The 15,918-nt window shown below is 32.0% G+C and overlaps 1 protein-coding gene across 2 annotated transcripts in view; it reads right to left on the bottom strand.

Moving 5' to 3' along the window:
- The window catches only part of LOC139491932 (E3 ubiquitin-protein ligase HACE1-like), a 57,261-nt gene that overhangs the window by 29,311 nt on the left and 12,032 nt on the right, over window positions 1-15,918 (bottom strand). For both annotated transcript variants that reach the window (XM_071279878.1, XM_071279879.1), the window contains exons 9-11: window positions 15,076-15,172; window positions 6,478-6,579; window positions 5,954-6,060 (exon numbers count right to left, since the gene is read on the bottom strand). In XM_071279878.1, the coding sequence (XP_071135979.1) occupies window positions 5,954-6,060; window positions 6,478-6,579; window positions 15,076-15,172 (306 nt within the window). The remainder of the gene's footprint in view (window positions 1-5,953; window positions 6,061-6,477; window positions 6,580-15,075; window positions 15,173-15,918) is intronic.

The raw sequence follows: 15,918 nt of genomic DNA, 5'->3' as shown, positions 1-15,918 counted from the left end.
TGCTGTTTACAGTTTATCTCTATCTATAATAATATTCAAGATAATAACCAAAAACAGCAAAATTTCCTCAAAATTACCAATTCAGGGGCAGCAACCCAACAACCAATTGACTGATTCATCTGAAAATTTCAGGGCAGATAGATCTTGACCTGATTAACATTTTTATCCCATCAGATTTCCTCAAAATGCTTTGGTTTTTGAGTTATAAGCCAAAAACTGCATTTTACCCCTTTGTTCTATTTTTAGCCATGGCGGCCATCTTGGTTGGTTGACCAGGTCACGCCACACATTTTTTAAACTAGATACCCCAAAGATGATTGTGGCCAAGTTTGGATTAATTTGGCCCAGTAGTTTCAGAGGAGAAGATTTTTGTAAAAGATTACTTTAATTAACGAAAAATGGTTAAAAATTGACTATAAAGGGCAATAACTCCGAAACGGGTCAACTGACCATTTTGGTCATGTTGACTTATTTGTAGATCTTACTTTGCTGAACATTATTGCTGTTTACAGTTTATCTCTATCTATAATAATATTCAAGATAATAACCAAAAACAGCAAAATTTCCTCAAAATTACCAATTCAGGGGCAGCAACCCAACAACCGATTGACCGATTCATCTGAAAATTTCAGGGCAGATAGATCTTGACCTGATAAACATTTTTACCCCATGTCAGATTTGCTCTAAATGCTTTGGTTTTTGAGTTATAAGCCAAAAACTGCATTTTACCCCTATGTTCTATTTTTAGCCGTGGCGGCCATCTTGGTTGGTTGACCGGGTCACGCCACACATTTTTTAAACTAGATACCCCAATGATGATTGTGGCTAAGTTTGGTTTGATTTGGCCCAGTAGTTTCAGAGGAGAAGATTTTTGTAAAAGTTAACGACGACGGACGACGACGACGACGGCCGACGGACGACGGACGACGACGGACGACGGACGCCAAGTGATGAGAAAAGCTCACTTGGCCCTTCGGGCCAGGTGAGCTAAAAAGACAAACAGAAAAACAATAGTACACATGACACAACATAGAAAACTAAAGAATAAACAACACGAACCCCACCAAAAACTAGGGGTGATCTCAGGTGCTCCGGAAGGGTAAGCAGATCCTGCTCCACATGCGGCACCCGTCGTGTTGCTTATGTGATTACAAATCCGGTAAATAGTCTTAATTCGGTAGGTCAAATTCATGAAAGGGAAGGGGATTGTAGTTACGACGTAAGGAACATATCCGATATCATTTGTGAAACGGTTATTCCATAACGGTCAACCAACTCGTGATGGCGTCCGTAAAATTTACGAAGGGATGATTTCAACTTCACCATTTGGAACTCTTGGTTTAATAGCTTCCTTGTGAGCAGTAACCCTCTATCAAGAAAATCATGATAGGAAATGCAAGCACGGGAATATCGTATCAATTGGGAGATATATACCCCGTATGCAGGTGCTGCTGGAATGTTGCTACTTAGAAATGGAAAGTTCACAATTGGAAAGCTGAAATCATCTCTTTTGTCGTAAAGTTTTGTCTTCAACCGACCCTCATTGTCAATTTCTAGATGTAAGTCAAGATATGAAGCCGACTTAACTGTATCTGTAGTATCCTTTATCTCCAATTCGATGGGATAGATGCGATCCACATAGTCACCAAATTTTGAATTGTTTAGTGAAAGAACGTCATCTATATAGCGGAAAGTAGAGTTAAAGGATATTGCTAACTTCTTATCTTTATTCCTAAGAAGTTCCTGCATGAAGTCAGCCTCATAATAATAAAGAAACAAGTCAGCAAGTAGAGGGGCACAGTTTGTTCCCATTGGGATGCCGACAGTCTGTTGAAAAACATGTGAATGGTAAAAGTGAAGCAACCCAATTTCAAACTTGATCTGTAATTTGTGGTCATATCCGTTGTGTTGTAAGTTTCATAACATTTGGTTGAGGCAAACTAAATTCAGAAAACTGAAATGAAGAATTCAGCAATATTTATAAAGAGGAATAACTCATGGATGGTATAAGTGATGTCATCCTATATCGAACATGATCTGTGTTGCGTGCTTAGAAACATTGTGCATAAGTTTTATAACATTTGCATGTTTGATGCAAACTAAAATTAGAGAACGGAAACCAATTTTGAGGACATAAGGATGGACAAATGTGACAGATAGGAGGAACAAAGGTAACACTTAATGAGGGCATAAAAAAACACTTATTCATAGCCTAATTGCTATCTATGTTAAATATGCAATTTGAAGCATAAATGGCTACTTTGTCTCAAGTTCAAAAAAACTCACGATGGTCTTCAATCATGACAGTTATAGAACTATCCTGACTTGTGTTGGATAATTCAATTTACATAGAGTGCAGTGGTTCCTGGATTTTTGGTTGTACGAAAAACTTCTGAACTGAACAGCAGAGCAAATGTGCTCCTTGTTATAATTTCATATATCTTTTTTATTATTCAAAAGAAACTTTCAACAAGGGTTCTACAGTGATTAAAAGTCCTTAAGCTTTCATTTGTTACCAAAACTACTAAAATTGTTCACTATTGACAAAGTTACAGCTATCATACGAACTATTTTGCAAAATAATACATTTTTTTCTAAATAGGACCAATTCAATGGTTCTATACTTAACTGTTGACAAATAAATCACAAATGAGGTCAGGTGTCTGACCAACAGGTATACCTCACAATGATGTCTTTAAAAATAAGTTTATTGGTCCTAAAGCCCATATTAATTAAAGAAATTTAAAATAAAAACAAATTAGTTATATAGTAAATAGTCTTGGATTTAATAACTGTTAAATTCTACAACTTGTAATAATTTATACATTTTTTTGGGCATGATATGAAAACTTTATTTTATTAGAAGCTGGTTTCTTTTTTTTTAAAGGAAGTTACTGCCAATAACCTAATGCTTTAATTTTCATAGAATAATTAACTTTAAAAAAATTAACTGTAAGAATCTGTAAATAGTTATCAAAGGTACCAGGGTTATAAATTAAAACACCAGACACGCCTTTCGTTTACATAAGACTCATCAGTGATACTTAGATCAAACAAGTTTTAAAGCCAAACAAGAACAAAGAAGAAGAGCATTGCATGAGGACCTAAAATTCCAAAAATGTGTGGCAAATATGGCTAAGGTAATCTATTCCTGGGATGAAAAATCCTTATTTTTTTCAAAAAATTCAAAGTTTTGTAAACAGAATAAACATATATATTCATCTATGATAACAGACATTTTATATCTTTTTTATTGCAAACAATATTTGAGGAAAAAAAAATATATTTGTTCATGTACAATACTGCTAGGCTGTTTACTAAAGCCTTACATTTATCTACATTTTCTAGCAGTAAGTCATATATGTACATTTTTATTTTTTTTATATATGAAAGTAGAAAATATTTAAGAACCAGTTTTTTTTTTTAACTAAAAGAATTGAAGTAAAGATTGAAATACATTTTAAACATGGCCAAGTGTGTAATCATGGTAATGGTCATTTTTGTGATTGGTACAATCTTTCTTTATCAGGATGTTGCTGTCCTAGAGACTAACATTCCCTAAAAATAACTACCTTTAAGGAATTGAAGTTTAATTGCAATAAATGCACAATACATGATAAATTCTGTTAATTTTTCAGACAACACTTAGTCTTACATTTTGCTGGTTTTTTTTATTTATTTATTTTTATCATTAATCAGTTTATCTATTATTGTGCATCTTTTTTTTAATGTAAAACAGGAAATATTTTAGAATAAACTTATAATTTACATGTCTTTCCAAAACAAAGTATAAACTGACTAATGCTTATAAAGAGTCCTAGAATTATTACCTTTTGAATGCTTATAGTATAACCGTAAGCTATTTAAGAACAAATTTGGAATTTACATGTCTTTCCAAAACAAAGTAACTGATGACTAATGATGAAATTTCCAAGCTTTATTACTTTTTGAATACTTATAATAGAACTGTAAGCTATTTCTGAACAAATTCCTTTCATAAACAAAGTTAATTGCAAATGGTTCAATTTTCCAAGAATAATTACCTTTTAATACTTAAAGTATAAATATAAGCATAAGTAACACATGCAAATTAAGACATCTTTGGTGAAAGACAGTTCAGGTATTTATCTTAGCAAAAACATTTTTCTACATTTTTTTTAATAATTTATTTAAGTTCGACATTGTATGACATTGTTAACATTGTGTATTCTTGCTTCGTTGTGTTAAATTGGTTATGTCTGCTTAAGCTTATTAACTACAAATACACTCTTATTTACATATAAATTTATGCCTTTAAAAGAAGAAGAGCATTGCATGAGGACCTAAAATTCCAAAAATGTGTGGCAACATTGCATATGAACTAATTTGGCAAAAGTGACATTCGGACAGTTTTGCATGGTTTTCTGGCAGATTGACTCTTAATAAACATGTCCATCTTTTATGGGGGGATTCTCAATCTTCAACCTCATACTTTATTTTTTATTTTTTTTTATAAGAGTGTCAATGATGAGTCTTTTGTAGATAAAACATGTTGGGTGAATAAAACTTTAATCCTGGTATCTATGATGAGCTCATTTATGGTTTTGTTATTTACATACATATAATAAAATTGAGAATGGAAATGGGGAATGTGTCAAAGAGACAACAACCCGACCAAATAAAAAAACAACAGCAGAAGGTCACCAACAGGTCTTCAATGTAGCGAGAAATTCCCGCACCCGGAGGCGTCCTTCAGCTGGCCCCTAAACAAATATATACTAGTACAGTGATAATGAACGCCATACTAATTTCCAAATTGTACACAAGAAACTAAAATTAAAATAATACAAGACTAACAAAGGCCAGAGGCTCCTGACTTGGGACAGGCGCAAAAATGCGGCGGGGTTAAACATGTTTGAGAGATCTCAACCCTCCCCCTATACCTCTAACCAATGAAGAAAAGTAAACGCATAACAATACGCACATTAAAATTCAGTTCAAGAGAAGTCCGAGTCTGATGTCAGAAAACTATATAAAAAAAAGCAGGAAATATTTTAGAACACATTTCTTTCTATCCTTCAGGATGTCACAGTTTTAGAGTTTTCCTTCCCTTAAATTATTTTAAAAATATTTCACTTTACTTTTCAGACAAAAATTATATCTGTTATTAAATGTACATCATTGTATGACATTAAATTTCATTGAAATTTATAAGATCTCATTTCCTTTCAGCGAAACCTATCAATTGTTAACTGTAATTGGTGGTGCTCACAAATGTTTAGATAAGTTAATGAAAAGTAAGAAGACAGACTGATAGGTATATTAATCCACAAAAAAACAGCATAGCAATGTCAAATTGAGTCCAGTTTATGTATTTTCAAGGAAGTAGGAACACTTTTCAAACAAATTATATTTAATGACACTGATTCATCTGATCAAAATTTTGGTTATAAATTATCCTGAATCTACATCAATAATTACCCTTTCATATTTTCTAAGGGGTCAAACTAAAAAAAAAATGCTTGAAAATCATAGCTTACAAGGAAATTTTATTATAATACATGCAATGCCTATTACTGTAACCATACAATTGACAATAGTATACAACCTAGAAACTAAAGAGTGAGCAATATGAACCCCCACCCCCCCAAAAAAAATGGATTGGTCTCAGGTGCTCCAGAAAGGTAAGCAGATCCTGCTCCAAAATGTTGCTGATAGGTTCAAAATTGTAATATGCATAACAGTAATAGAAATATCAAAGCAAACAGTTGAATTTTATGATAGTTGATCACCTGAATTCATTCTCAGTTTTTGTAATTAAGCATTCAGTTTGCATTTTTGTTAAATGTTATTTGTATATTTTTATTTTTTATATTGACCATGGTGTTGTCTGTTTTTCTTACATTAATTTTTTTTTATTGCACCTTTGCATTACCTTTGTGTTTTTATACAATGTAAAATTAAGTCAACTAACCTCAGAAGATTATGTCCAATGTTTGACAGTTCCTCAGCTAAAGCTACCAGTATTCTATCTGCCATTTCATTATTCTTTTTACACAGAAATTTCAGCACCTTCAAATACTTAAAATATAAAAAAGAAAGTTTTTATCTTAATTTCTGGGTGTCTGATCTGTAATTATGATACAGATTGTGTATTATTGCCGAATGTGATATTTTTACTGTGTGTTGATTTGCATGGCCTAGCTGTGATGTGTGCATAGCAAAAAATCAAATCACAACAATATTGAACTCAGAGGAAAATTCAAATTGGAAAGTCTTTAATCAAATGGCAAAATCAATATCTCAAACACATCAAACAAATGGATAACAACTGTCATATATATTCCTGACTTGGTACAGATATTTTCCAGTGTAGAAAATAGTGGATTAAACCTGGTTTTTAAAGCTAGCTAAACCTCTCACTTGTATGACAGTTGCATCAAATTTCATAACATTGACAACAATGTGTGAACAAAACAAACACAATAGGTCAATTACCATAGATTCTTTGAGATCTTCTTTCCTGACCATCTGAATCAATTGTTCAAATAATTTTGGAAAATGTGTCAGTAAATTGTCACAGGTTTCACAGTATCCTCCCTGAAATAGATCAAATAGAAAGGGTTTGTATATATACATGTATATATATAAAAGAGTAGGTTAAAGTAAGGGCCCATTTTGACCTCAAATTTCTGATTCATATGAAGACAGATTTTATACACTTTGTATGCACTTAAGTGTCTACTTTAATCGATTCAATTAGGTTGTGTGAATTTTAAACTTAATGAAAGATACTTGAGTCTGAGATTGTTTTGACCTTAAAAAAAAGCATGTTTACGGGAACACATAAAAGTAATTTCATTGTTTCAGTAAATTTGTCAAATCTGTATGAAATATGAAACAATTGACAAAATTTCTGTAACAAGGAAATAAACGCTTATGAAATTATATGGATACAATAGACACAACAGGAAGATGTTCTTGAAAAATATATTAACATGAAATTGAAATGGATACCATATTTTCCAAAATTCAAAATACAACAATTGTTGATTATTTCCTGCTTACATGACTCTTAACATGACCTTTTTTTTTATTTTCCATTGATAAGATTAGAAATTATTAAGCTGAAACTATATAAGGTTTCAACTTCATGAGGTAAAGTTGACCTTAAATGGATTTGGCTTGTATTGTATGTTCTTTTTGGTCATAAAGCAGATCAACTGTGTTGGAACTTACACAGCCTTGGCTTTCAAATAATCAGCATTGAGCATTCCTCATGAAATATAATCCAGTATAAGGGCTTCAGACACATAAGATTTATTCAGTGTTGTTTCTTTTTTTTGTCTCGCTGTGTAAATACAATATAAACTTTCCACCAGATGAAAACTATGAATGTAATGAATGTAATGAAGACTTTCATATTTCAGAGTTAATGGATAATCAGTTTTTTATTAAGAAAGGTTAAAAAATTGTGCTAATAAATCTTATGCACATACAATACTATAGCTGCCAACATTTGTAAATGCCCACAGTTATATGGACAAGGTGGCTCTCATAGTCCTACATTACCTTTAAAGGGACCATCAAATCTATTTAAATATTGTTTATTTGCCTCTTCATGTATTCATAATCCTATTGCCATGGTAAAATGGATTTTTTTTTTGAAATGTGTCTAAAATTGCTCTTTCAAATTTTCCAATTGGGAGTCTCCATGGGGTAAATCCACCCACAAGTAGTGACAGTTGGCAGGTATGCTTATGACATAGAAAATATATGTACACGGAGAAAATGAAATAATATCCAATGTATACTGGAAGTTAGAACCCTTTAACAGTATACATTGATACTTTTGCATATTTATATAATTGTTCTTAAAACGGTGTTATATCTTTCAAAATTCATATTGTTCAATTATTTACTTTATTGTTTTCCTTTTATTTAGCTCGAAAAGAAAACATTTCATTACTTTTTTAAACAGTAAAGAAACAATAGTGATCATTTTTTGTCAGTGTAATATTTCAAGCATACCTGCCAACTTTTCAAAATGTCCATGGGGGTTTTGCATGCAAGATGGCTGTCATGGTCTTTAAAAAACCTTCAAGGGGACCTGCAAATACATTTTAATGTTGTTTTTTGGCTTCTTCATACTTTTATAAGCCTAATGTCATTGTAAAATTAATTGTTTTGTTTAAATTGTGGACAGAATTTCTCTTTCAAAATTTCAATTTGGGAGCCTCCATGGGGGAAAACCCCCGCAAATAGTGACAGTTGGCAGGTATGTATTTGACAACAATAAGAATTAATGTACATATATATATATATTCTATTTTATGTACATGATAATAAAATCATAAGAAATACCCATGTTGGTATTCATTTTCAGCTTAGAAAGTTCAAATATCAAACCTCTTGCAAAAGGCAAGTTGGGTATTGAATATCTAATAACAAATTATGCAACAGCCTCAAAATTTACAACCATCTGGTGGAAATGTAACATGTATAAACTAAAAGGCTGTTGTATTTAATTTTTACTGTCATTTACAGTTAAAATAATAAAGTATGCAAACCAAGAGTTTAAATGCCTTGCTTGCAACCTTTGTTAGGTTGTTTGCTCAAGCATTGTAATTAAGATTGACAAATAAATTCAATGGAGAGGTGGAGTAACAGTTTGTTTACTATATAAATAAAAGTTGATTGGACAATTCATTGACCAATCAAACCTTTGTGTATAGTAAACAGACTGTTATACTCCACCTGCCCATTGAATTTAGGTGTCAATCTTAATTACAATATCTGAACAAATAACCAAACAAAGTTTGCAAGCAAGACATTTAACTATTGGTTTGCATGCTTTATTATTTTAATTGTAAGACAGGAACATATTTTATTATTACAAAACTGTATTACTTCTCTCCTCTAATGTATATTTATTTTCTTATAGAAACATACATATGTACATTCGATAAAGAGTGAAAATGGCAACAGATAAAGGTGAATCATTACATCTTTACAAATTCTTGTGTCAGAAGATTGGATCTGAACAGGTTGTGAGACTAAGGCGGCTAACTTACACAATTGGTGACATAGGAATTGACTCAAAATGTAAACGAATCTCTAGTGGAAGCAAAGGTGAAGGACTTAAAACAAAAGGCAGTGACTTGGATTTAATGTATATTTTTCCTTTTATAAAAGTTTATGAATCGGCTAGAGATATTGTTACTCCAATCAATATGTCTAATCCTCTTGTTATGGATACAGAGGATGTATCTCCATGTTTCACAAAGCTACGTCTTATCTTCAATGATCCAAATATATACATTAAATTAATACAAAAAATAGTGCATATTGATAGTTTTGGTAAATATTTTCTTTCCAATAAATTATTTAAGATGCTATTTCTTGGACCAAATTTCAAAATACATGGGCCATGTTTATCTGATCATAATGATGTTTTGGACATTGCATTAGTTCTTCAATGTAATCAATGGATATCTCCGGCACAACCTTGGATAACTAGATCGCGTAGGACATGGCCTTCACCAGATATCATTTCCAAAATAACATCCTGTGGTGTTTTATTTGTTCCAGTTGGGTATAAAGGGTCAGTAAATGAGGAGGAAGAGTGGCGAATATCATTTTCAATTGCAGAAAAATTTCTCATATTTTCGTTCAACCATACCCAACTATTATGCTATGCTTTGTTGAAGATTGTACTCAAAGAAATAGTAGAAAAGCAGGAAGATTTGAAAGGTTTACTGTGCTCATATTTCTTAAAAACACTGATGTTTTGGATTATGGAGGAATCACATACCTACACCTGGAGGCCTGACAACATCATCTCATGTTTCAAGGCATGTTTACATAGACTTATTTATTGTATACAATATTCAACTTTATTACATTATTTTGTTCCAGACAATAATTTATTCTATTTACGATTCAATTCTTTGAGCAAACATAAATTGATCAGCATCCTGGATACTTTATACCAGCAACAGCAAGGATTTCATTGGTTAGCATTATCAGAGACTTTGTCTGATTATCCCAGATTAACTAATCATTCATCAATAAATGAACATATCATGGAATTCATAGAAGTACTTAAAAGACCTGATCAAAGAAATGAACATAAAGTTCTACTTTGTCATATGCTACATTATTCCAGAACTAATTTATCTGTAGGTTTATTTACCTTTTTTTTGGCAAATGCATTAAAGAATTTTCAAGAGACACAACAAAAACCTTACAAATTAAACAACAAAGTCCAATACTATAAGTACAAACATGACCTCAGTCATCTGTTGATAGGTGTACAATCAGATGCAGTATCTGGATGGATGAAATTAGCATCATATTTTTATGTTAAGAAAAACTATAAAACAGCTTTACTTCTAACAGATTATTCTTTGTGGAAGTGCACAGATGAAAAAATAGATAGTTCAGTAGTATATAACCCGTTTCGTGAAGCAAAAATGTATTGGAATCAGAATCAGGAATATGTGATGAAACTAACAAAGCATTGGAAACTTTACACAGTACTTAAAATGCTGGTTCTTCAGGGCATTACATTTACTATCGAGTCACCATTTATTCCACCAGAACTACAAATGGAAGTAGCAATATTTCCTGTTCAATTTTCTTGTGAAATTCCACCAAAACAATTTGCACATTTCCTTCGTTTCCTGTGTTACTTTCATTTACATGATCTTACATCTTGTACATATGCTTTACATCAACTAGAACAAACAAAATGCCAAAAAAATGGTGATGGAATATTTATCAGGACATTTCTTGGCATAGCTTATCAGATGATAGGTGAGACCAGCTTAGCAAGACAACAGTTCTGCTTAGCTGACCAAATTAGACAGGAACTTTACTCTTACATGTGTAATTAATAAACCTGCTTATCAAGAAATTGAATAAAAAAATTACTAAATCCAACACAATTTTTTAAATCACAGAAACAATTTGTTTGAGAAATAAAAATGTTAACATTTCAGAAAGTGTTTATAGCATTTTCTTATAATTTCCCACAAATTTGATTTTTTATTGGTTAAGGGGGCTCATAGGAATAAATCATTTTCTTTAAGTATAGGATTTCGCTATATTTTTCTTCGAAAGAAGCCTACATTTTGGTAAAGGTACTTTTTTCTGTTGAACTAATAGGAGGAATAAAGGTAATATCGAAATAAAAAAAAGAATTAAATTACAGAAATCGCTCAAATTTTTCAATAATTTAGTTTGAGTACAGCTTATTTGAAAAAAAATAATAAAAACTGTAGGTCACTAATGAGTTTAAAAAGATATTTCAATTTTAATGCCAAAAAGTGGCATTTTTGCACCAAAGGGAGATAATTTGGAGCTTTTTCAATGATATCTTCATTTCAAAATTCATCTGCGGCTTTTTGAATGATTTTTGTACCATATGATAAAGTAGCAACTAATAAAGTAATAAATAAAATTTGTAATGAAAAAAGAATTAAAAAATCTGAAATTTTTGTACCCTTGAGCCTCCTTAAATGACATGGGCTCCTTTTAAATAAAACAACAACTATATATACATTGTACATGCAAAAATTATCTAATGTAGTTTTCATAAGACCTAGAAAATTGTATATTACACTTATATTCATTAATAAATTTGTTTATTTCTTGTCATTATCTTAGTGTCTCTCTAGCAATAAAAGGGATAACCGGAATTATAATGAGATTGCTCTCCATGAATGTCTCCCATGCTGTATCAATGAGAAAGTAAATTATGAGTATCACATCAAAGTGACAGTATCATGTAATGATAAACTACACAGAACAGAATGTACCAATCCTTCCAAGTTTGAGAGCTTACTGTCAAATGGTCTCTCAGGAGTTGTGTTCACAATGTGACTATACTATTACTCCAAAAAATATTCAGTCCCTAACTCCTGTAGAAGTAGTCAGTTCAAAATGAAGGTACAATATTTCAACTACCAGTACACATGATAGTAAATAATCCTACTGAGTACAAGAGCTTTCTATCATATAGTCTCAGAGGAAGTGTGTTCACAAGTTAAATAATTGTCAAAGTCCCATGACTCTCGTAAAATATTTAAATCAAAATGACCGTGTAATATGGTCAACTATATATATGATGGCAAATAATAGTACCAAGTATGAGAGTGTTCTGACAAATGATAATAGAGTTGCCTTTATAAGGTGTTATTGTCACAGTACTCAAAATAAAAGTATGAGAGTTTTCTGACAAATGATAGAAGAGTTGCCTTTATAAGCTGTCATTGTTACAGTACTCAAAATAAAAGTATGACAGTTTTCTGACAAATGATAGAAGAGTTGCCTTTATAAGGTGTCATTGTTACAGTACTCAAAATAAAAGTATGAGAGTTTTCTGACAAATGATAGAAGAGTTGCCTTTATAAGCTGTCATTGTTACAGTACTCAAAATAAAAGTATGAGAGTTTTCTGACAAATGATAGAAGAGTTGGCTTTATAAGCTGTCATTGTTACAGTACTCAAAATAAAAGTATGAGAGTTTTCTGACAAATGATAGAAGAGTTGGCTTTATAAGCTGTCATTGTTACAGTACTCAAAATAAAAGTATGAGAGTTTTCTGACAAATGATAGAAGAGTTGCCTTTATAAGCTGTCATTGTTACAGTACTCAAAATAAAAGTATGAGAGTTTTCTGACAAATGATAGAAGAGTTGGCTTTATAAGCTGTCATTGTTACAGTACTCAAAATAAAAGTATGAGAGTTTTCTGACAAATGATAGAAGAGTTGGCTTTATAAGCTGTCATTGTTACAGTACTCAAAATAAAAGTATGAGAGTTTTCTGACAAATGATAGAAGAGTTGCCTTTATAAGCTGTCATTGTTACAGTACTCAAAATAAAAGTATGAGAGTTTTCTGACAAATGATAGAAGAGTTGCCTTTATAAGCTGTCATTGTTACAGTACTCAAAATAAAGGTATGAGAGTTTTCTGACAAATGATAGAAGAGTTGCCTTTATAAGCTGTCATTGTTACAGTACTCAAAATAAAAGTATGAGAGTTTTCTGACAAATGATAGAAGAGTTGGCTTTATAAGCTGTCATTGTTACAGTACTCAAAATAAAAGTATGAGAGTTTTCTGACAAATGATAGAGGAGTTGCCTTTACAAGCTGTCATTGTTACAGTAATCCACAAAAAGTCAAAGTCCAACACATCCATAAAAATAGACAATCCCCATGGCAGTACAGTCAAACCTGATTAAACCGGACCCTGAATAAACCGGTTTCCTGTCCATTCCGGCCAAAAATAAAAGTCCCATATTTTTCCATTCAAAGTCTTTGTTAAAATACCCTTTGTAAACCGGACCCTGTGTATTCGGAATTCCGGTCTTATTATGAAGTCCCAATACTCTTAATTACATTAATTATTACCTGTCAAAACCGGTTTGTCTAATTAATTTCAATGATCGATATGCAATCAAAACATATTTGTTGATACAATATAACTGTTAGTGATAATCAATTAGTCAGGTGTCAAACTGTGAACCTACAACCGTACAGTAGTGAGCTGTATATTTATTAAAACATTATAAACGTGTCAATTAAACGAAAAGACACACCGAATATATATCTCGGATTGAACTTACGTTTTAACTTGGATAAACAAATTAAAATCGCGAAGTAAAAAGTTCACATTGTAATTTCGAAATCCTTGGTTCCTTGTTGTGAACCCCTAAACAAATGACCTTGATAATGAAAAACACCCGGATGACAACAATCAATGGATATTGTACACTGTACGACAACGTTTCGAAAGTGATGACATTACGTTTGAAAATATTCTGGCTTTTTAATCGGCCATTCCAATATTTCAAATTATTGATCATGGGAGTAAATCGAAATTCTCGTCTTACAATCCAAACAACGCGAGCATTATGATGCAAATGCAAACAATGAAAAACGAAGTGAAAGTATTTTAATTTATCAGATGTTATTTACAATCAGAGAGAATTTTTTCATGCACAATGTCGGACGTCACAAGTCATTAACTTCCGGTCAAAACAGAAACCTGAATAAACCGGCTCACTGTCCAAACCGGCCCTTTTTCATGGTCCCGTAGCCGGCCGGTTTATACAGGTTTTACTGTACAATATGGCCAACAACACATGGCCACAAACCCTCCAACCAAATATGAGAGCTTTCTGTTAAATGGTGTTCATGGTATTAGAGGAGTTTTGTTCACAAGGTGTTATTGTCCTAATACAAAAGAAAATAAGCTCATGGTGATTTACATACCATGATGAGTTGTTTTCATAAGGTGTCAGTGTTACAATATCAAATAAAACAAGAATGTGCTTGGGGACACAAATGAACCTGCTCAAGCTTTGATTTTAAAAAGTTTAAAAGAGGCATAACTCTATATCAGTAAGTGACACGGGCTAAAATCGAACTCTGTCTGCTAGTTTTGGTTCCAATAACTCACATAAAAAAAAATAAAAGAATTCCAATGTTCCCCGTGTTGCAATTTATATATCTAAGGGGTATAACTCTTTTAAAAAAAGTTGATAGTCAACCATTATGAAACTTGTGCAAGATATTGCTGATATAAACCTATAGTACGAGTTTTATAAAATTCTTGCAATAATTGCTCCTGTGAAATTGAGGCCAAGGTCAGATAAAACTTGTCAGTCAGAAATGTTCACCTTACAACTACTCCATATACCAAATACAAATTACCTAAAGTTTATAGTATCTGGGTGAGACTCGACCATGTGTGTTTATCAATTGGAAAACAAGAATGTTTCCCTTGTACACTGATGCCCCATCGGCATTATCATTCTATGTTCAGTAGACTGTGAAAATGGGGTAAAAACTCTAATTTGGCATTCAAATTAGAAAGGTCGTATCATAAGGAACATGTATATTAAGTTTCAAGTTAATTAGTCTTCAACTTCATCAAAAACTACCTTGACCAAAAACTTTAACCTGAAGCAGGACAGACGAATGAACGGACAAACAGAGGCACAGACCAGAAAACATAATGCATGGATGAGGAAGTGTTTTCTTATTTTTGTCTGGTAGACATATGTTCATCCCTCACAATACATACCTCAATGCAAAAATCCAGTGGTGTTTTATTACTTTTATCTGGTAGAAATGCTGCTCCTCTTTGTAATAATATTGTAGCTGTATCATGCTGACCATGACTGTAAAAATAAAGAATTGTAGAAATTACTGTGGATTCATTCATATTCATGATATTCATGGGTTCCAATTTCCCTACTTAAAGAGAAAACTGTATTATCCTTGATATTGTACTTTTAGGTTCAACCAAAGTCTGCATACAAACCGTTTCAAAATATGTACTTTGTTAAACTTTTAAATTCCTGTTTCCCTATACCCACAAAATTCTTAAAAACAAGAAGGTGTCCATAGTACACGGATGCCCCACTCGCACTATCATTTTCTATGTTCAGTGGACCATGAAATTGGGGTCAAAACTTTAATTTGGAATTAAAATTAGAAAGATCATATCATAGGGAACATGTGTACTAAGTTTCAAGTTGATGTAACTTTAACTTCATCAAAAACTACCTTGACCAAAAACTTTAACCTGAACTTCGTACTATCATTTTCTATGTTCAGTGGACCATAAAATTGGGGTCAAAACTATAATTTGGCATTAAATTAGAAAGATCATATCATGGGGAACATGTGTACTAAGTTTCAAGTTGATTGGAGTTAAACTTCTTCAAAAACTACCTTGACCAAAAACTTTAACCTGAAGCGAACAGACACACGGACCGACGAATGGACGGACAGAGGCACAGACCAGAAAACATAATGCCCCTATACTATCGTAGGTGGGGCATAAAAATGTGTTAAATGAATTATAATAAATTTACAATACATTTTTTATTTTATTTTATTCTCAAATAGATGACAAAGGGAG

This window comes from Mytilus edulis, chromosome 10, assembly GCF_963676685.1.
Source record: "Mytilus edulis chromosome 10, xbMytEdul2.2, whole genome shotgun sequence".
NCBI classification, from domain to species: domain Eukaryota; kingdom Metazoa; phylum Mollusca; class Bivalvia; order Mytilida; family Mytilidae; genus Mytilus; species Mytilus edulis.
The sequence above is the reverse complement of the archived record's forward strand: the minus strand, read 5'-3'. Positions and strand labels throughout refer to the sequence as shown.